Genomic DNA, 23,598 nt, shown 5'->3' with positions numbered 1-23,598 from the left:
CTAGTATACCTATCAAGGAAAAGTTTCAGATCATGATTAGCATTTAGGAACAAAAACCCATTGAACCTTCTTGTAAATAAAATAATTATTATTATTATTATTATTATTATTATTATTATTATTATTATTATTATTATTATTATTATTATTATTATTATTATTATTATTATAAATGAACTACAGTATACATAAATAGTCTCTATTGCAGATCCGCTAGTGCAGTGTAGCCAAATAAATCATTACTAGTAGACCTTTGCTCTTGCCAGCATACTAATAATACATTTCACAAGCACATGGATACATTAATATAACATCATACTAATTCCAAAAAATGGTTTTATCTTGCGTGAGTGTGAGGAAGAAGGGGATATAATAAGAGAGTGAGAGGCGGAGGTGGAGGGTGTGTGAGCGTGGCAACAGTGGCTGGGTGTTGACACTGGGGGAACAGGAACAACACGGGTGTCATGGCTCGCCTCCTGTAACCACGCAGTTACCACCCCTACCCCATGACAGCATTGCTGTGTTAGCGAGACAACTCCCGCTGCTGTCCCTCTAGTTCATCTTGTCTGTAAGGTGAGTGCCTGCCTCTGTTGAGGAGAGTGACAGCCTCAGACAGAGGGGCAGGGGTGAGGCTCTCTCTCGCTCACGTATTTCTCTTATTTTGAAAAGATCTTTCTCCAAGAAATATTAAAACATTGTTGTTGTTATTCAAAAATACTCAGTTCAGGGATAATAATAGGGATTAATTAACGTTCTAATGATAACAAGGAGAGATTTATTGGGTAAACCATGTCTAGAAAACGTGCTAAGAAAACTGAAGATTCATGGTAGGTATGTTCCCAGACGAGGGTATACTTACAGCTCAATAGTCCGCCCACCTTTGCTTATTTATATGCAGAGACTCTTGCCTTTTTGTTGTTTTTAGCTAAACATTGCTATTTGCAGATGACACAAAGATTTATGACAAAGTGGGAAGTGAAAATGACATTGAGGCCTTCGTTATCTTGAGGTTATCTTGAGATAATTTCAGGACTTAAGCGTCCCCGTCGACCTTTTTGTTACACACCCCCAGGAAGCAGCCCGTAGTAGCTGTCTAACTCCCAGGTACCTATTTACTGCTAGATGAACAGGGACATCAGTGTGAAAGAAACAAGGCCCATTTGTTTTGGCCTCCACCGGGGATCAAACCTGGAACCTCAGGACTATGAATCCCGAGCACTGTCCACTCAGCTGTCAGACCCCTTCAGAGAGATCTACAACAAATGGTCAGATGACTGGCAAATGCTTTTAAATATACAAAAATGCAAGACTTTCCATGTGGGAACATAACAACCCCATGTCACAACTACCAAATATCATTACCTTGCAGCGGACTGATGAAGAAAAAGACCTTGGAGTCAGAATCCATTATTCACTGAAAGTTGCACAACAAGTGGGAACAGCAGTAAGAAAAAACTAACCAAATCCCTTGGAATAATGAAGCGAACATTTGACTTCAAGGAAAAGACGGTAGTGATTCAACCATATAAATCTCTGGTGCAATAAAAGGTCACCAAATCTCTGGTGATACAATAATCCACTCGGATTATTGTATCCAAGCATGAAGACCTCGTCTTCAGAAGAACATAAATGCTCTGGAGAAAGTTTCCACACCGGGCAACAAAAATAATTCCAGAACTAAGTCAACTTATAATAGGAATGGTTGAGGGCCACAGGGCTAACAACACTGCAAACCAGGCATGACAGGGCTGATCTCATTAACATTTTTAAAATACAGAACAGTTTGGAAGATGTTGACCCATAAAACTTCTTCAAAAGGTCAGATGTAACATAAACAAGGTGTAATGGTTTCAAGCTCAATAATCCACATTGTACGACAGAAAGCAGAGGCTTTTTCATCCATAGGGCTATAAACCTATGGAACCACCTACCTGAAACTATGCATGTTAGTAGCTTTGCAAGAATGTAAAAATACCAACCTTATTTAATCTCACCAACCCATTGTACCTTCTTTGGATTAAAAATTATTATATACAGTATTACCCGCCGAGGTCGTAAATGCCAAAACACAGCTGAATTTTATAATTCAGTTCAATAAAATCATCATGACAAATGGGAGACTTTTAACAAACCACTAATCCTGCTGTCCTCATCGAGGCCACTAATGAGATAGTGGCCCTCAAATAATTTCAGGCTAATTCAGGAAATGACAATGAAGAATCAGCCATCAGTATCTAAAGGCATTACATCAGGAGTAACATTACACATTTTGTACTGTGTATGTTCTTATAGGTTCCAGTAATCTGGGACAGGAAGCCTATTAGGCTTATTGATGTCCCTGTAGGCCAACGACTGCCCTTCCCCAAGATACAACTTAAAACAGTTGCGTAACTCTGGGGAACCTGTTTATGCTAAGTAAACAGAAGCATCAGGTGAAAGGAAACATTGCCTAAACGCTCCTGTCTTATTGCAGAAAATAAACCCAGGTTAGATTAGGATAAGTAATAAATAATAAATAAATAAATGTTTATTCAGGTAAGGTACATACATACAAGAGATTTTACAAAAATTGATCGATTTATAGATAGAGCTAGTACATACAATGTCTAAAGCCACAGTTACGCAAAGCGTTTCGGGCAGGAAAAACATTAATGACTAAAACTTAATACTAATTGAGTATAAAGAATAAAATGTGTTGAGCAGCACAAATACAATTAGGTTGACAAACAGCGTTGTTTAAAAAAACAGACATGGGTTGACAATACAGGGGTAAGGTAGGTTACAGGGAATTTATTAGGTAGTGCTTCATTTTTATCTTAAATTGGTTGAGAGAGGTACAGTCTTTAACATGGTTGGGAAGGTCATTCCACATTCTGGGTCCCTTGATTTGTAGAGCATTTCTAGTTTGATTAAGTCGTACTCTTGGAATATCAAAACTGTATTTGTTTCTGGTGTGGTGCTCATGGGTTCTGTTACAACCTTCAATGAAGCTTTTGAGGTCAGGATTGGCATTACAGTTCAGCGTTTTATATATGTATAATACACATGAGAGAATGTGCAGTGACTTAATATCTAACATATTCAGAGATATGAGTAGGGGTACCGAGTGATGTCTGGGGCCAGAGTTGGATATTGTCCTAATAGCAGCTTTGTCTTGAGTAATTAGAGGACATAAATGATTTTGGGTAGTAGAACCCCAAGCACAAATACCATAGTTGAGATATGGATAGATGAGGGAGTAATAGAGAGTCACCAGGGTAGGGCGGTTTACATAATATCTGATCTTAGAAAGAATGCCAACAGTTTTTGAAACTTTTTTTGATATATTTAGAATGTGTCCCAGGAAATTCAGCTTGTGGTCAATGAGAACGCCAAGGAATTTGCCATCTAATTTGTTACAGATTTGGGTATTGTTTATTCTGAGATTTATTTGATTAGAGGATTTATTGCCAAACAGAATATAGAAAGTTTTGTCAATGTTAAGGGTGAGTTTGTTGGCAGTTAGCCAAAGATGGACATTATTTAACTCAGTATTTACTGTGGCATTTAGAGCAAGGGGGTCAGGACAGGAGTAAATGAAGGTTGTGTCGTCAGCAAATAGAATTGGTTTGAGGTATTGGGAGGCATTTGGAAGGTCATTAATGTAGATGAGAAAGAGGAGAGGGCCAAGTATGCTGCCCTGAGGAACACCGATGTTGATGGGTAGGGTGGGAGAAATTGAATTATTCACAGAAACATACTGGAGCCTGTCAGTACGGTAAGATTTGAGGTATTGCAGGGAGTGTCCTCTGACTCCATATGATGTAATTTAAGAAGAAGGTTTTGGTGGTTGGCAGTGTCAAAAGCCATACGCAGGTCTACAAATAACCCAACAGGGAACTCATTTTTATCAAGAGCTGCATGAATCAAGTTAATCATACTAATAAGTGCATCGTTAGTGCTTTTTTTGGGTCTGAAGCCTTATTGACAAAGCTAAGTATATTGTGTTTGGCTAGATAAGAGTAAAGGTGCCTGTAGATTAGTTTTTCAAATATTTTTGACAAGTTAGGCAGAATTGATATTGGTCTGTAGTTGTTAACATCTGTGAGATCACCACATTTGTGAACAGGGGTTACTCTCGCTTTTTTTTAGAATATCTGGAAAGGTTTGGAGTTCAAGTGACTTGTTGAAGAGCAATGCAAAAGCAGGGGCTAAAGATGTGGAGGCTTTTTTGTAAATTAAAGTTGGTATCTCCTTCAAAGGGCGATAGATAGCAATAACAATTTTAGATAGCAATAACGAGTAATTCTTTGAGAATTCTTTGGAGACGGTTCCTAACCTATACTTCTTCTCAAGGTCATGTTTTTTTATTAATGGATTTAAGTATTCCCTTTGTAAGCCAAGGATTGTTAAGCCCTTTGGTTGTGACTTGTTTCGTAAGCATAGGACAGTGGGTGTTATAAAGGCTGAGAGTTTTTTGAAGAAAAGATTGCACTGCTAGGTTGATGTTCCTTATGTTACCTAACTTGGACTCCCAGTTGACATTAGCAGCAGCAGTTATAAAATTGTCTATAGCAGGTTCATTGAGCAGCCTAAAGCTTAACTCCCTTGTCTCTAGAGGTGGTTTGTTAATGTTAGTTAAGAGAAATGTGGGGTAATGGTCTGTAGTGCTATCGTATGTAGTGTAGTGGTCTGTAGTGTATGTAGTGATTATACCTGAAGTAAGCGGAGAGGTTATGTTGGTCCAGATGTGATCTAGAGTCGTGGCAGTACTATCAGTGATTCTAGTCGGTCTAGTGATTAAGGATATGAGGAAGCAGGAATTCATACAGTTGAGGAAGCTAACAGCAGTAGGGTGTTCAGGCTCGCAGAGGTCAATATTAAAGTCCCCTGCGATAATTAGATGGTTTTTGTTCAGTCTGTTATCTAGTATTAGATTTCTAAGGTTTAAGTTGAATTCGGACACATCAGTGTTAGGAATTCTATAGACTGCACCCACAGACAGGACAGACAATAGAGTTATTATGTGAAAGGAAATGTGCCCAACCATTTTTATTTGTCACTAAACTGTTTTGCTGTAAGAATTAGTAAAGCAGATTTTAATAACTCCTCCCTTCCTCCCCCACTTCCAGTATTTATCTGTATTTAATATGTTTAATGATTCTAACGATTGACTTTTAATTTGCTGAGTGTTATGTTAATGATTCTTTTAATGATTGTCTAATTTAATTTAATATGAATAATGATTGTCTTTTAATTTGCTGTACTGTATTGCATTCATCTTTACACCATGAATGACGTCTAATTTTAATGTTTTATGTGACGAATGTTGAATGTTTTACTTTAACAAATTCTTATTTTCTTGCAGATGAGGTGACAAGAGGTAGACATGTTCAAGTGGTTTCAGAACCGTCTTCAAAAAGGCAGTGGACACTCTGTTGTAGAGTGTGGTAACAAATATGATGCCATCATCCATGACTGTGATGAAGTAGAGATGGCAGCAGAAGCAGTTCAGGGTGAGGTAGAAGCTAGTATTAATGATGATTCCAAGGAAGATGATACTCATCTTTTAGAGGTTAATCCTGCACAAATAGATCAAGCACAAGTGACTCAGACACAAACTTTTTCATGTGATAGTCATCAAGACCCAAAATTTGACAACCTTTGTAGTATTAAGAAAACTGAACTGTGTGAAATACTACAAGAGGTAAATGGACAAATGCAGATTAACCCACTTGAGCAAAAGTTACAAGATAATGGCATATTGTCTGCAACAAAAGAAAATCATAATATTTCAAGGATAGAGATTGAAGAAATTATATCAGAATCTTTAAACCAGAACATTTTTGCAGTTGACAGAGAGTTACAAGTTAAGGAAACACCAATTATATCAGAAAATGTAAATCAGAACATTTTTGCAGTTGACAAAGAGTTACAAGTAAAGGAAACACCAATTATATCAGAAAATTTAAATAAGAATTTTTTTATGGTGGAAAAAGAGTTACAAGCAAAGGAAACGTCAATTATATCTGAAAAACTAAAGCAGAACTCTACTCTAGTTAACAAAGAGTTACTAGCAAGGGAAACACTGCCGCAGCTTCCAGAACACAGCACAGGACCAAAGGTTCAGTGTAATGAATCTTTCTCAAAGGCCCAGGAAAATGTTGCAATTTCTTCAGGAATGCAATCATTTGTTAATTTAGAGCAAGGCTGTCTAGGTACTAATGACGACTCACAAGATTTGGAAAGATTTCATTGTAACATTAAAGCATGGAAAAGCAATGACAATTTGACCAATACATTGGAAGATGTACCAGTTAAAAGTTACTTACAGTTTGACAATGATTCTAATTATCTTTCAGTAGGATTATCTGGGAATTTTGAGACTGGCAGTGACACTGACATTAATGGCGTTAATAAAAATGCAGAAAGCCTATTTATCAGTAGCCAAACACTTGAGAGTGAGGGTAGTAATACAAATTTGTTGTACAATGATACCATATTTGACTCAGATAATGAAAATTGCTTTGAAGATAAAGCAGAAAGTTTTAATCAGTATAGCCCCAGTGTTTCATTGAAATGCACTTCAAGTGAGACAGAGGAATTGTCAGATGTCTTAAAATTGGAAGAAATCAATGGACATGAAAATGTGGCATCTGCAGCAGTCAGTCCACCAAATACAAATGCATGTGAAAGGCAGCCAGTATCAGTGAGTAGACTAAATGTAAGCAGCAGTCTGGCAAGTGGAAAGGATCCCTGTGTAGATCCTTATCCTCGGGCATGTCTTCAACTCTCATGCCTTTACAATCATCATGGTAAACTATGCACCGTTTTGGATGACCACTTTATTTTAACATACGTTAAAGAAGCACCTGTGCTCGTTAGCTTTCGCATAGCGAGTTCAGATACAACACCAGTTGGGTGTGTATTCCTTTGGAAAACTGGCAAACCTTTTCTACTTGAGCGGCTGCCAGATGGCACAGAAGTCTGCTTTGATGCAGTTGTAATGCCAAATGATACCAAATTTACTGCTTTAGTTATCTGGCAAGGTGCAAAACCTGCATTAAGTATTGAGCCATACTTTAATTCATATGTTTTTGTAGAAGAGTTACAAGATCTTGAGGTTAATTTAATTTCATTTCGGAAGGAAAATGGACTGGTTAGTACTGTCATTGATGGTGAAATCCAATTGGCATCATTTAGTAAATCTGTTGTCTTTATTAATGGGAAGAAGGTTGAAAATATTGATGATATAATGCAGTTCTCACGCTGTAATTCACAGCAGTTATTTGCAAATGTATGTAAGCTTGCAAGTGTTGATTTTGCTGGTAAAATAATTTTTGGTTTTATGTGCTCCTGCCTATGGTCTGGCAAGAAGATTACCAAATTAAATTTATCAGCAGTCTTAAATCCTTTTATGTTGTATAGAAAGGGATGTGGGTTTTATGTTCAAGGAAAGAGACAGATAAATTTGTACTGTGATGCAGATGTTGAATTAACTGTGAATAACAAGGATTATAATATTGTTTATAAAAGTGAGGTGGGAGACATTTCAATTGTATGCCATCGAAATAGAATGTTTTGTGGTAATAGAAGAGTTGTGCCCACAAGTAGTGGAAAAGTGAAGGCTCACATCAGAAGGGTGATCAGAAAAACTGGGAAACTAGTGTGGGAAGCCGTAATGGTCCAAATTCCAGATACATTACTGAGTGAGGTTGAAGAGGCAAGTATTACTAATGTAAATAACTGCAAAGAGGCAGCTAAAGAAATGTCTTCCATAACTGTATCTGAAGAAAAGTGTCTTCCATTTCCTTCGAAAGGTAATGATAAGTCTGGAGCAGAAGTAGAAGAAATAATGGAGCTTTATGATACAGGTAGAAAGCCAAAACCACTTGCCAGTTGCTCAAATGAAAACAATACTGATGATATAATCAAACTGAATATATCAGAGACAACTTCATGCACAATAGAAGATAATGTTACAAATGATAAACAGTATGTGTCTTCAGTTGGTAGCAACTTACATATGGTTGAGATACATAATAAGAATTCAGAAAGAACTCTTGTTAAATCAGAAGTAAATGCAACCAATTCTGCATTAGACTCAAATTGTAATACTGCAAGCTATGCAGAAATTTTAAAGAAAAGAACAAGTGAGAATATTTCAAACAAATATAATGAGAAAGGTAAATACACTCATAAAGCTGTTCCTAAGGTGTTAAAGAATTGCTCTGGAAAAATGCGCTGGCTGGCTGATTCTGAAGCGTTTAAGATAGACACCGTATTAAATGGAAACCCCTATGTAGTTCATGTTGGGAGTGCAGCATGGATGGTTGAAAATGGTATTTGTGTCCCAGTTGAAAAACGTACATCAAGTTTACCCGTATCATTTGATATATATTTTGATGACAGTCTACGACATGGACACCGCATAGCAGCATTGTGGGTAGGAGAGAAGCCAAACAGAGGTGTCAACAAAAATGGGATATTTTACTTTGATATACTGGGCATTTATCTTGGCCTTCATGAAGGTGACATGAAATTTCGAGTATGCATTGACAACGTTAGTATTTATATTAAAGCCTGCAGTACTAATAGGGTGTATTCTGCAGAAGGAGAATATTTGCAATCAGTCCCTTCCAATTCTTCTGTAGTTGTTCACTTGCGAAAATTGAATGATAATGCTTCTGGACGAGTAATCTGGAAAACCCTACTCATTATTGTTCAGCCACATAAGCAGCAGGCTGTTCAAAAACCCTTATCAGATAACATTGAGGACCTTTCTGAAAAATCAATTTTTGTCAACAGTGACTCAAGTAAACAAATTTCATTGAAGCCAAATTGCCGCACATCTTTGGTAGATCTTCCTCAATATATCAAGAATTTTCCAGGAATATTAATGCTAAATGAAGTAGATAAGATTGCTTTGTTCTCTTGCATTGGTGGTACTGCACTGTGGACTTCACTTCCCAAAAATGGCTTTGTGTGTGTTGATGGTAAAGTTGCAGAAATTGCAGATATTCCCCTTGGAACTGGACTCACATTTGATGCATTTTGTGACTCCCCATCAATAGGCAAGTATACTGCTGTTATAGTGTGGACTGGAAAGAGGCCCCATGAAGCAAAATATGCAGATGGAACAAAATACTTTTATGATGTGAAAGGTTTATATTGTGGTATCAGTAATGGTAAATTTGTAATTCAGTTACAATTGGATGGTAAGCTTCAAAATATCACGTTTCAGAAAACAGGGCGTGTCATCATGCCAGATGGAAGTGTTAATTCAAACAGTTTGACATGTGGGGACAAAATACATGCACATCTGAAGTATAGGGTAAAGTTGGGTGTGTGGCAGGTGATATTGATGTTCATGTTTATTGATGAAGATCCATTCAGAGACTTGGAAGGTCATAATAAAGTGAAAATATCTGCTACAGAGAGCTGTGCATCTAATGATACCTCAATATCTCAATCATTCTCAAGATCAGGTAATGATGATTTTCTGAAGCCTATGGAGAATACTGAAAATGTTTCTCAAGGAACTATGCAGCAAGTTTTACTCTCTGAAGAGCCTGGTATTTATGGAGAACTTCCTTGTTATTCACAGACTGAAACTGACATTGCAGTGACTGAAGACTCGACTTTATATTTGAATGATTGCTCTGGCACATTAGTTTTTATTGATATCAATAAGAGAGCCATAAAAATTTTATTCAAGGAGCCATTGACAATACTTTTAAGTGCATACCAGCTTATTTATCAGGAAAATGGGAGAGCGTTAAGTGTTTTAGATGTTCCAGTTGGTTCGACTGTGAAATTTGATGCTCTTCGTAGTAGTAAGGAAATTGGCTTTAAACCTCTTATGATTTGGGTTGAAAAGAGACCCTGTACACTTGCAGATGATTGTGGAAACACATATTTTTATGATGTGAAAGGAATTTATCTAGACACTCAGAATGGGTACTATAAACTTATCTTGGAATTTGATAGCAAGATAAAACATTTACTGGTAAATGAAACTAGGCATGTCTACTTTCGTAATGGAAGAACTGCACTACATGCATTGAAAACTATGGTTAAAATAGTGGTGCATCTCAAAAAAGGAAATGTTGAAGAGGAGTTTGGAACTAAATGGAAAGCAATAGTAATTTTTGTGATTCCCGAATCTAATGAATCAATTTTCACTCGGCTCTGTGATGCTGCTCTCAACACACCACTAGCAAACTTAGAAAATGAGCAGTCAGTCTTGACTGAATCTTTTGATGTTAATTCTAAATATGCAAATCTAAATTTGCAACAAAGCCCCACAGAAAATATCAATTCAAATATGACAGAACATACCCCATCATTAGTTTGCTTTTCGGTTTTTGGAGGAAAAGTTGAAACCGTAGTTGGTACTGAATTTAAATTTACGTACACTGCATGAAGGCCATACAAGAACTCTGTTGATAGCCACAGATATTTGTTTGGACAAGCCCTCTCAAACCACATCGGGTATGTCTTTTTATCTCATGACCCGGCGCAGTGGTCATAATGGTAAAGTTACACCACATCATGCAATATGTGGCTGGTTTTATAGGAAAAAACACGAAGCACATGTCATAAATTGCTATAAAATTAAGTACTTCGATCCCAGAAAAAAGCTGATTTGCCTAACAAATCCAAATGATGGAAGCCAGCATTTTTTCCTGTGTGATAATGAATATTTGTTTATGGGAAGGACAAAATCTCGTATTGAGAATACCAGTAATCAGTTAAATGTGCATGCTGTAGTGGAAGACATTGCACCATTTGTTGTTGAAGGTGTTTCAGTACCGCGAAGAATCCTGCTTCTTACAAGCAATATGGGGCTCTCGCTGGCATCCCAAAAATTTCTTGTACACTCACAGATTGAAAATGAAGTAAATGAACTCAAGTTAGATGATAATTTAGGCACTGAGATTGATCACTTGGAGAAACCAGAGCCAAGTAGTACCTCCAAGAAACATGTATTTGAACTGAAGCAGGCAAGTCCATTAACCATACAAGATGAAATTGGTGATGAAACTTTTGTTGATGAAAGCAAAGTAAGTCCCTCGTTTGTAGATGAAGATCATCTTGAAGATCATAAAACAAGTTGCCCAGAAAAGGAAGTGAATGTGATTATGTGATGTACATAATTTGTCCAGAACTGGTTCTTATACAAGATCAGGTTCAGAATACCTGAACCTGTTGTCCAGTTCTAAATTTGTCTTGAAAAACACATTAAGTCAATCCCTTGTTGAAGGTCGACCTGTTGACAAGAATGTACTGTGTGGCGAAACTTTGAAAAGGCTTATTGCCATAAAGTCATTAGAGGCTTCAACTGAGCAGTCTAGAATGAAACCAAAGTATCTGACTCTTAAAGGTAATATAGTTCATGGATTTCAAAATGGGTCCTTTGTCTTTCAGTGCGAAGAGGAATATAGAAGCATATATTTGTCATCTGAAATTCCACATTTAAACCATAGAGATACACAGAATCATAGTGAGAAGAGCTATCTTTTTGTTCATAAAATGACTGATAAGAAAACTAAGGAGTTGATTTACAATCCTTTGTTCATATGGCATGAGGGATACAAATGCAATCCCTATATTCTCATCAACCAAAAGATTATTCTGTTTAACCCACAAAATAATTTACTTGTACTTGGTAATGTCCAGAACAATAGCTTACAGTATTGCATTGTTGAACCTGATTGTGCATTTACCACCAAGTTTAAGAAGAGTATCAATGATTTCTGTAAATTTGTGGAGGATGAATTGTTATCAATATATGTTGTTGTGGAAGACATCTCGCCAGTATCAGTTGCTGACTATCTTGTAAATAAGAAAATTCTTCTTATCAGTAGCTGCCTTTCTCTAGCGTTATCATCTATAAACACTTTTACATGTAACAAAAGCAAGAATTATTTGGTAACCAAAGATATGATTTGTAAAATTCGGGAATTATTTCAGATATATGAAGAAAGATGCAGCAGTGCACGTGTGTGTAAAGGAGGCTCCAACTATCACATGTGCGATAGTTCATTTTACACTGCTTATGGCATAAAAGGTGTTGGTGGCTGTCTACAGTTTTGCATAGAGGAATATGCTTTTATTTTGTGTGATAAAAAGAAGACTATTGCAGTATGTCACATATCCAACACATACTATCAAGGTAGAAATGTTTCTTCATGGGATGAAATAGACAAGAAATTCTGGAAAAACTTTTTTATAATTACTAGTTCACTAGAAAAGGAGATCAAGATTCAAGATGAAAGTGTTGGGGCCTTGGGTTTAGTCGCCTGGTCATGTTGTGGCCCCGAGATCGTTACAGTGCATGTATGTCACATTCATGAGCCAGTAGTGTATGTGTATAAGGGTCTAGCTTCTATGAATGATGAAGAAACACAAGTTACTCATCCTCTTGATAACAAACCTTTAGGAGAATCTTGTGTATATCCTTTGCCTTCAAAAGAATATTCTGAAAAGATAAATGCAAATGAATTAGAAGCTTTAGACTGTGTGTCAGGAAGTAATATTTTCAGTGTACATGAGCAAATATTGCAGTCTTGTGGCCTGAGGAAGACCATTGGCGAATTAAAATACTTTGAAGAGTATTTGGCTGTTTGTGCAAGTGAGATGGGTGAAATGATTTGGTGTCACTTGTCCAATTTCTTTATTAAAGGTGAAAAATGCAATTCTATTGAAGAATTGATGAAGCTGAAAAAGCACAAATGGTGCCTTATCATTATACATTGTCCTGCTACTGTTCTTCAGGGAAAAACTGTGAATTTTAAGGCTGTAATAGGATATATTGGATCAGAGGTTATGCTTCCTGGAATCCATATTTGCAATAATCACAAAGGCATTTTGTTGAGAACTATTAACAAAGAGGATTTAGCCATTGCAAAAGAAATATTCAGTGACATACAAGTGATTTGTAAGCAGTCTGATGCATATGCTAAACATCTCCTTGAAATTTTATACAGTAGAGGAATTGAAGAAATATTTTTGTCAGCAAAAAATGTGAAGTCACAAAGATATATACAATTTCAAGGCATTCTTGTTAGTGTTAGTGATACCGACCCTAACAAAGCTATGGTTAGTATACAGTACGAAGAAAAAGAGTATTGTGTTTCTTTGCAACGTCATGCATTTGTTAGTCTTGCTAAGGACACATTGCTTCAGGCATTTGTTGGTTGTCCCATTAAGGTGATCCTAGGATATTCAGAAAATTTAAAGAATGTCAGAGTTATGATGGCATGGAGTGACCTGAACCATGCTTCTGTCTTGTCTCCAGAACCCGTAGCAAAAATCACAGCATGTACATCATCTATGAATACAGAATTGATCTGCTGTCCAAGAGCCCTTGTAATCCAGCATTTTCAGATGGTGTATCAGCAAACCTTTGATATCTTGACTGGATATCAAATTAGCACAGACCTTGAAAATAGTAAAGTATTCTTTAAATGTTCCCAAAATGCAAAAGATTTTGAGGTAATGTGCCGGATAGATTCTGTTAGAACCCCACCAAGTGATATGCTTGATAATGACGACAGTCCATGGTGTATATTGGTTCATTTTCATTACAAAAAGAATGTGCGTGTACACATTGATGGAGTGGCAGCATGGAAAGGTAATGTTGAAAATGTGATTATTCAGGTATGTGATATTCACAAAGTTCAGCTTTTGGATTTAATTATGTTCAAGAAGTCTACCCCTGCATGGAAACCAATTCCAGCTAGAGTAAAGAGTGATAGTGAATCACTGTATGCTGAACCCCCTCTTGTAAGGGAACCAATTCCAGCTAGAGTAAAGAGTAACAGTGAATCACTGTACTCTGAACCTGATCTTGTATGGGAACAAATTCCAGCTAGAGTAAAGAGTAACAGTGAATCACGGTACTCTGAACCCCCTCTTGTAAGAGAACCAATTCCAGCTAGAGTTAAGAGTGATAGTGAATCACTGTACGCTGAACCCCCTCTTGTAAGGGAACCAATTCCAGCTAGAGTAAAGAGTGATAGTGAATCACTGTACGCTGAACCCCCTCTTGTAAGGGAACCAATTCCAGCTAGAGTAAAGAGTAACAGTGAATCACTGTACTCTGAACCTTGGACACTTGTATCTTCATGTGTAAAAAGTAGAATATTAAGCAAGAGTGAAACATTCATAAATGAGGAAGAGGTAGAAGCAGCAGCATCCACACTCGAAGATCACATCCATTTTGGATCTGTTCCAAGTCATTTGGAATGTTCATCTGTTTTGGGGAGTGACAGTTTTGAGAGGCATGTTGGAAACAGTTTCATTAACAACCTCATCAGTGAGAAACCTTTGGCAAAATCAGAAAACCGGCAAATAATGACCTCCTCCTCCTCCTCCTCCTCCTTCTATTCCTCCTCCTCCTCCTCCTACTCCTCCTCGTCTTCCTCTGTGAAAGCTTCGGCTAAATCATTTGAAGATGCCACTGATCCCCATTCTTTAACGGAGTCACCTGTTTTGAAGCGCACATGTTTTGAAGAAAAGGTTCAGCAGTGTTCTACCAGTGAGACAGCTGATGAAGCCCATTTGGCTTTGCCAGATGTACTCGTATCCAAGGCACCTGAAGTTGTAAATAATGAGTCTTTTGAAGGCTCTGCGTCGGGAAGGAAAAATGAGAGAGATTCTGACCTGTTTCTAGATGGATGTTCAGTGTCATGTGTAGGTCCATGCAAATTTGAATGTGCAGATGAGTATCAAGGTATTATTAAAAGCTCAGACTTGACGATTATTGTCATTCGCCAAAATATTTGTATAAATAAGTTGCCTCTGAATGAGCCATTAACAGAATTTATAAGGAAAGAAAATAGTGAAGTTCAGGCTATGGTTGTGCCCCTCTCCACGCCAATGAATGTTTTGGGCTACTCAGTCACCCATGAAGCTATTGTGGCTTGGGTGGGCAATAAACCTAAGCCAGTAAGTAAATTGTGGAAACTTTATAATAATTTGCATGGGATCTCTTGTATTGCCAAGGAAAGAAAAGAACAAGGAGCAAATCTTAGAGCTGAACAAACTCCAGACCAAGTTCGTGTGTCATCTAAAGAGGTAGACACACTTTTGGTAATAGATGATAAACCTCAAACTTTATTTGGTTGCATCTATGTTGACAGTTGTTCCACGCATGGCACCCTAAGAAGTGGCACTGGCTATATACTGTTTGCAAAGGAGGTGATCTACCGTCAAAAGGTTAGAATGAGCCAGGAACGAGATATAAAAACGGCACTCGATTTGAAGAGTGTAAATGCAGTTATTCTAAGACTCAAAGAGCCTGTTCACGTGTTAGGTTGCCAGGTTACTAATATTGCTTTGTTGGTCTGGCTAAATCAGATTCCAGATAAAGTTCAACGTATAATTAATGACAGCTTGGATATATACAGAAAGAAATGGAAAGTCAAATTATATACAGCTCAAAATGCAAAGGTTTCAGGGTCATCAAAATTAGCACCTGTAGAAAATTTTAAGATTACAAATGCTGCATCAAAACTAACACATGTAAATAATAATGCATATAAAGGTGTATCAGCAAAATCTGGTAAAAATGCAAAGATTAAAGGTGCACCAGTACAACTAACACCCGTTCAGTTAGCTAGAGAAGATAAAGCTAGAGAGAAGCCTATCTTACAAGATATAAGAATGGACCCATTCATGGAAGCTCAGCCATGGAGTATGAAGAATATAAACTTGACAGAAGAGTCCTTGAATGGTGGGGATTTAAATGCATCAGTAGATACTGTGGATGTGTTTTACAAAATTCCATCAAGAATAGAATGTTCAAATTGTAAAATACTTTTAGTTGGTAATAACTATGCTGTGATTCAGTCTTGGCAAAGGACAGCAGTTGTACGAAAGGATGACTTTTACAGGCACAATACGAAGTTACCGTCATCTTATCCACTCTGTGATCAGCTCAAAAATGTGCACAGTGTTTGTGCTTTCCTTACTAAAATGGAAAAGCCAGTGTGTCTTAAAAAGTACACTGTTACTGATTTTGCTCTGTTGGCTTTTGCAGGCAAATGCCCAAAAGTTGCACACATGATTCTTAGTGGTATGCAAAATCATGCCAAAAAAATGATGGGCCTCTCAGTCACAACAAAATTTCCTCCAATCCCACCAGAGAACCTCTCAGCAGTCAAAACAAATGTTAATTTAGTTCCACCAAAAGTTAAAAGAAGTCTGGAATCGAAATCAGCATTTGTTGGTAAACTTTCAAGATTTTCTGGATTCTTAGAAGTGACGAGTGAAACATCTGAGGCGGTTAATATTTTTTTTCAGAGAGATAAAGTGTATATCAACAAGAAACCTATACCAGAAGATTCATCTCTGGCAGACTTTATGGCTCCTTTCATAAATCAACCATGGAATTGTTCAGCTCGTCTGTTTCCTTCAAAAAAGAACAAAATTGGAACGAGAAGAATATGTGGTATAGAGGCTCACTATTTAGCAAATTTTATATGGTATGGTGAGAAGCCATCAAAAGAAGAAAGGGAGAGTAAATTATTGGAGCAGAGTATAAAAGAACCAGCGTTGAAGCAGAAAGGGAAGTCTACTGATACCCACTCATCATCGAGCAACACATTTGGGAAGAAAGAGGTGTTATCATGCAGCCAGGAAAGTGGAGTAAGTATTTTTTTTGTACGATAATTGAAGATTAAAATAAATGTTCTATATATCTTTGCAAAGTTGATATGATTACTTATTTCTGTGGAAGCTCCTGGCTCCTTGAAGCTATCTCGTTGAGATGGCTTCATCTAATGGGGCACAGCAGTTGCAGGAGATCTCTTTGGCCTACAGAAGATAAGCCAGGTTCTGGCTCCTACAGAGCCAGAACCTGGCCCTTCCCCTCCTCACAGGTGTAGAGAGCAAGTGACAATTTGCCTCCACAATGGAAAGCATCCAGAAAGTCAGCAAGGCTTTACAGACAGTTGGAGGGTTAACAAAAAGTAAAGCCCTAAACAAACCAAACAACTCCACAAATAATTCAAACAAAATAATATTCACTCAAACTAGCTTGACCCTTTAGTGGCAATAGCTGCTACTAGGAAGGCTGTCTCCAGCTCACAGTCGGTTTTCCGAATCAGTTCTGTTGCTAATGTACCATAATTGTGGTTCATACTACCCATAATGCTCCAGTTCATCACTTGTGGCAAGCTTCTTGGCTTCAAGTAAAGTGCCAGACATCCTAAGATTTCATTTGTCCTGCAGATGCCATTTGCTTGTGTATTGTTCTTTGATTTTAGTACTGTATTAGCTTCATATGCTTGTTTTCTTTCTGGGTTGTGTGAGCTTGGCTTCTAGTGTATTGCAAACTGAATGTGTATTCAAGAGTTCACCCCTTAGAGGCCATGCTGTATGGGTGGAAAACCTTGCCTTAGGCTGTTCGTGAACCTTTTCTGTGGGGAGCCCCTTCGGCTCCCTGGAGCTATCGGGCTAATATGTGATATATATTAGTCAAGGGCATAAGTTAACCCTTAACCCTTGGGCCGCTAGGGGTCGAAATGGGATTAACACCCACAGGCACAACAAAGAAAAAAGCCAAATTTTTTTCTTTTTTAATCTCTTTATTTGTGTTCCCTGAGCATGGGAAAAATAACAACAAAATTTAATTGCACTTACCGTTGACGTAAATGAGCCGAGAAGATCGGAGATGACGTCACGCCTCATCTTCGCTGGACCGCTGTTCACCCGGGGTGAGTCAGGTGCAACGGAGAAGGAGCCAGAGTTGCCGCAAATTTATTTTCACGTTATTATTTACAGTATCTGTGGCGTATTTTACACCCATTTTTTTTCACTGGTGTGGTTCAATATGTTCTCACATGAATATATATTATGATAAAACTGTTGTCAATGTATATTGTATCCACATATTAGTGTCACAAGTATTTGCACAAAAATGTCTTATTTCTCAATAAAATATACAATTTCTTATGATTTAATTCCACTATATACACTCACTTATTCTGTATTTACATGTTTTGGCACCAGTCTTGGACATTTAGAAGTCATCAAGACTGTGATACAGTACTCGTTGAAACATTGGACATGGCACAGAGCGACCTGACATGCTATGCACCAAGTCTGTACCCTCTTGGTTGTTGACCAGCATACAACACACGCACGCTGGCCTACTGCACACTCTCCAGTTGGTGGTAAAATCCTGAGATTGTGTGTCAAAAAGGCATCTCTGTAAGCAAGCCTGGGTGTTGGAGTATGGTTCTATACCGGGTTCAGAATGGGCCTCTGTACGCCAGGAATTACTTTGCCAAATTTCTGTAGTAATTGTGTTACTACAGTAAAATAGAATGCACGGAAATTACGTTTTCCACCTGTTTTGACAAGATACATATTGTAATTGTTCAGCATTATTACGTCAACAAGGTGGAAAAACATTTTCTTGGTCCACTTCACTGTTTTCTGTACACACACTACTGCCCCCACCATCATATCACATTTATCCACCAAACGCATGTTGATGTTATAGTCCAAGACACAATCTGGCTTATAGATTAGTTCTCTGGTAGTTCTGTTCACCTTGCCACTGTCCAGCATTGTTCGAGTGTGAATGGTGATCAACATGTTCACTTCACGCCTGTTTTTCCACCACACTGAAAGTATTCCACCTGTTTTCTGTGGGGAGCCCCTACGGCTCCCTGGAGCTTATCAGGCTAATGTATGCTATATTAGACCAGGACATTAGCTAAGGAGTTCAGACCTACCAGGGACCAGTGCCAGAACCTGGCCCCTTCAGAGAGGTTTCAGGGAGCAATGGCACTGGAAAACCCTCTTGTGGTTGGGGTTTTCCATATCTGCCATCGACCGGGGTCAGGCACCCAGAAAGGTAGGCATGACAAAACAAACCCCACATGGTAAAAAAACAAAGCAAAAAACCGACCAGAGAGATAGAAACTCCCTACACTCCCAAGGAACAAGCAAACAAGCAAACATCACACTTTACTGCCACGTCGATCGTCCGCGCAGCCCTCCCCGCCCTGAGAGGGGGAGGGGGGAGCCCTGGACCTACCGCGCTGGCTGCCAAGCTTCAGTTCGTAAGCTAATGTCAACCAGGATAGATGCTTCTCTGGCCTCAGTTTCCTAGGCGGTGTTTGCCTTGTGTGGCGTTCACTGTGTTGTGTTGTGCGATGGCCAGGAGTACCTCATCAGTTGCTGCATGCGCTTAGTGGCTGACTTCCCTAAGCGCCCTGCGAGTACTGCCCTTGCGTAACAGGGTTATCTTTCCTGGGGCGTTCGGTAACCATTCCCGTAGAGGTTCTTGCTGCTCGGCATTTGCCTTGCCCTTGGGGCCAGCTGGGACTTGGGGCCCATGTTTGGCCCTGGGTAGGGATTGGTATTGTGCTGGTTAGGGCGTCAAGGTGTTGCACAGCCTGCCACCTAAGCGGCGACCGGTTCCTGTTGCCTCTGGAGATGGTGTACTTTTGCGGGGTTTTTCTTTTGTTTTTATTTTCAATTACCTGGTGGGGGTCTGCCCAGTGTGGCTATATTTCCACTGGTAGTGTTTGGCGTCCCTCTGCTAGGCCCCCTGTGATTGTACACGTCTCAGGGGTTTTCAGTGCTATCCCCTACCGGTTTAGCAACACCTTGCCTGGGCTTCCTGTAGCAGTCAGCCTACGGGCCCTGGAAACCCCTGTCTGGGCTCGGGGGACCATTGAATGTGTCTTCCGGGTTCCAACCCGTCTTGTACAGGATCGTTGGTTGCTGTGCCCTAGTCTCCGGGTGACAGTTGCCACTTTTACCTCCGACATGCTGCCTGTTGGGTCACTGACACCTTGACCCGGAGTCTTGCGAGAGATTTTCTCTGCTTGCTCTCCAGTATTCTCTTGATGTTATTACTGTTCAGAGTACAGGCGGCATCCGTGTTGCAAGCTAGGTTAGGTTACTGCAACATGCTTGGTTGGTTTCCCACTCGGATGCCCCAAGGCCGCCCCGTTTTGGTTAGGTGCTGTTCGCCCCTTTCCCTCTCTGTTCCTGGCTCCGGACCGTCTGCGGGTTTCGGGGTCGGGGCTGGGTTTAGTTGGGGCCGAGACTCGGGCGGTTTTCGGGGGCTGCCCTGTTCGGGTTGGGGGACGGAGGTTTTTCGAGCTGGTTCCTCCTGCCAAGGCTTCTGGGTCTTACCAGCAGCCCTTTCTTGCTGCCTTTCCCATGGACTCTTGCTTTTCTTTAAGGGCGAAGGGCTTGGAGGACGGCTCTGCCCCGGGGCCTCTGTTGCTGGTTTCCGGGGCTGTGGGGGATGCCTGCTAGCAGTTCGGGGGCGGTTTGCCCTTGCCTGGGTTTTCTGCTTTTGGGCGGCATTTTTCGCCCATCCAGTCTGCTTGCTTCCCACTTTTGCTGGCGTGTTTTTGTATCTTTAGCGTCAGTCACAGCCCCTGTTCTGGGGGCCATTTTCGTCTGCCGGTTTCGCGGCGTGGCCACCAGGGCGGCGTTTCGGTTTGTTTACATGCGATTGGGTGTACGAGCGAGCTTCTTGGGTAAGTTTTCACCTTTTTTCAGGGGTTTTATTCTCCTGTTGTTGTTTCTTTGCTTTTCTGGTGTTTTCTGCCCGTTTCCTGTTCCTCTGGGAACGTTTGAATGTTAATTTTACACCGGGTTTCCCATTTTTTGTCTGTTTTGGATCTGGGCTTTTGGGTTTGGGTTCAGTGTCCTTGGCTGTTATGCTTGCTCCCACACCTTGTCCCTCGGGACCGTTTTCCCAAGGGGTTCTGTCTGGGGGCTGGGCTTTACCTTTCTGTGGTGTTTCTCCACCGGCAAAATGTGGTGGTTTGGCCTCCCCCTGGTTCGATTCCGGGTTCCTTTGGGTTCTTTGGTTTCGTTCCGGAGGTTTCTTCCTCTTGGGCCCCCTTTGTGGGTTCTGGGGGTTTTTGTTTCCTCGTGTGTGACCCGGTTTCTGCCTTCTGGATTTCCGGGGTCTTCCTGGCTTGCAGACTGATCTTTTTGGGTCTTGGCACATGTTGTGGTCGTGCTGGGGACTTTGAGGTTTTGTCGAGGTGGGCCTTTAGATGCAGTTTTGTGCCTTTTTTTGCCTGGCCGGCGAGTGCTCTGCCCACTGGTCGGTGGCTTGTAATTTTCTTTTCACATGTACAGTGGTACCTCGGAATGCGATTGTCCCTGTATGCGAGATTTTCGGAAGGCGAGGTGTATTTACTCCAAAAATTTGTCTCGGAAGGCGATGGTTACTTCGGGAGGCGAGTTTGAACGCGAGTTTGTTGATACGCGTACAGCCGACCTAGCGTGTGGTCGTTCGGCGATCGTCGCCCCTCTGCCCCGCTGCCCCTCAGTTCACCATTGTCTCGCGCGCAGTGACTACCCCCACATCAATTCTTGTCGTGAATTTTCAGTGTTTTGTTGGATTTTTGGTGATTTGTCTATACAATTTGTTATTATATATCTCACCATGAGTCCCAAGAAAGCCAGTGGTAAGGATAAAGGCCAGAAAGCTCATGTGAGGATGACAATAGAGGAGAAACAAGAGATCATTCGAAAGCATGAGAACGGTACACGTGTTGTTGATCTTTGTAGGCAGTACAACAAAGCGACATCAACAATATGCACTATACTTAAGAAGAAAAATAAGATTATGAGTGCTAATGTGGCAAAAGGAGTAAGAACATTAACGACACAAAGACCACAAATACTTGAAGAAGTGGAAAAGTTGTTATTAATTTGGATACACGACAAGGAGTTGAGGGGTGATAGTGTTTCGGAGGCCATTATTTCTGAGAAAGCCAGGGTGTTGCACGAAGACCTTCTAAAGAAGACCCCTGCAACGAGTGATGCAGATAAGAAAGAGTTTAAGGCAAGCAGGGGCTGGTTTGAAAAATTTAGAAAGAGAAGTGGTATCCATAGTGTTACAAGGCATGGGGAGGCAGCCAGCTCGGACAAACCAGCCACTGGACGATTTATTGACGAATTTAAAGAGTTTGCACAGGCTGAGGGATACCTACCGCAACAAGTGTTTAATTGTGACGAAACAGGACTGTTTTGGAAAAGAATGCCTAAGAGGACATACATTACCAAGGAGGAAAAATCCTTGCCTGGACACAAGCCTATGAAAGATAGGTTTACGCTTGTGCTGTGTTCAAATGCGAGTGGCGATTTAAAAATTAAACCCTTGCTAGTGTATCATTCTGAAAATCCAAGGGTTTTCAAACAGTATAATGTGCAGAAAACCCGTTTGTCTGTGATGTGGAAGTCTAATAAAAAAGCATGGGTGACTAGGCTTATTTTTTCGGAGTGGGTGAATGAAGTGCTGTGCCCTGCCATAGAAAAATATCTGCAGGAGAAACAATTGCCACTCAAAGCCGTGCTTCTCCTTGACAATGCTCCTGCTCATCCTCCAGGCTTGGAAGATGATTTGATGCCTCAATACAATAAATTCCTCACAGGTAAATTCCTTCCTCCTAACACCACTCCTCTAATTCAGCCTATGGACCAGAAAATCATAGCGAATTTTAAGAAACTGTATGAAAGGGCACTTTTCCGGAAATGTTTTGAAGTGACTGAAGCCACAAACCTCACCCTCAAAGAGTTCTGGAGAGAGCATTTTAACATTTTTAGTGCTTTAAAACTCGTTGACAAAGCCTGGCAAGAAGTGACTCAAAGAACCCTGATCTCTGGCTGGAGAAAATTGTGGCCTGAAGGTGTGAGAGAACTAGACTTTGAGGGGTTTGAGCCTATAAATGATGCGCCTATTGTTGAGGAAATTGTTAGTCTAGGCCAGAAAATGGGCTTGGAATTGGATGGTGATGATGTGGAGAAGTTGGTGGAAGAACACAACGAAGAACTGACGACCGAAGAACTCCTAGCCCTTCAACAGGAACAGCAAGCCAACACAGCAGCGAATGATTCTGCAGTGGAGGAGGAGGTGGTGGCAGCAGCACCAGCGAATGTCCCTTCTGCAGTAATTAAGAAGGTGTGTCAGATGTGGGAAGAGATTCAAACAACTATTGAACATACTCACCCAGACAAAGCTGTAGTAGGCCATTGTCTTAATCTTTTCAATGACAATGTGATGCCTTACTACAGAGAGAGCTTGCGAAGAAGGGAAAAGCAAGCTTCCATGGACAAATATTTGGTGAAGAAATCGAGCAGTGAGCCTGTATATGTGTTTGTACACATGTGCATATACATGTGTACACTGTGTGTGTGTGCACATGTGTATGTGCATACATACGTGTAATTACCTAAGTGTAATTACCTAAGTGTAGTTACAGGATGAGAGCTACGCTCGTGGTGTCCCGTCTTCCCAGCACTCTTTGTCATATAACGCTTTGAAACTATCGATTTTATCAATTCCTGTTACTATTTTGTATGTAGTGATCATATCACCTCTTTTTCTTCTGTCTTCCAGTTTTGGCATATTTAATGCCTCTAACCTCTCCTCATAGCTCTTGGCCTTCAGTTCTGGGAGCCACTTAGTAGCATGTCTTTGCACCTCTTCCAGTTTGTTGATGTGCTTCTTAAGATATGGGCACCACACAACTGCTGCATATTCTAGCTTTGGCCTAACAAAAGTCGTGAACAATTTCTTTAGTATATCGCCATCCATGTATTAAAAGCAATTCTGAAGTT

The 23,598-nt window shown here is 40.0% G+C and overlaps 1 protein-coding gene across 1 annotated transcript in view; it reads left to right on the top strand.

The window, feature by feature from the left end:
• The first annotated feature begins 415 nt into the window (after positions 1–415).
• The window catches only part of LOC123768925 (uncharacterized), a 75,103-nt gene continuing 51,920 nt past the window's right edge, over positions 416–23,598 (top strand). Inside the window, exons 1-4 of the mRNA XM_069316918.1 lie at positions 416–573; positions 5,348–10,392; positions 10,700–11,045; positions 11,128–16,635. Of these exons, the coding sequence (XP_069173019.1) occupies positions 5,369–10,392; positions 10,700–11,045; positions 11,128–16,635 (10,878 nt within the window). The 5' untranslated portion in view covers positions 416–573; positions 5,348–5,368. The remainder of the gene's footprint in view (positions 574–5,347; positions 10,393–10,699; positions 11,046–11,127; positions 16,636–23,598) is intronic.

Source organism: Procambarus clarkii, chromosome 86 (genome assembly GCF_040958095.1).
Source record: "Procambarus clarkii isolate CNS0578487 chromosome 86, FALCON_Pclarkii_2.0, whole genome shotgun sequence".
In the NCBI taxonomy this organism is placed as follows: domain Eukaryota; kingdom Metazoa; phylum Arthropoda; class Malacostraca; order Decapoda; family Cambaridae; genus Procambarus; species Procambarus clarkii.
The sequence above is the reverse complement of the archived record's forward strand: the minus strand, read 5'-3'. Positions and strand labels throughout refer to the sequence as shown.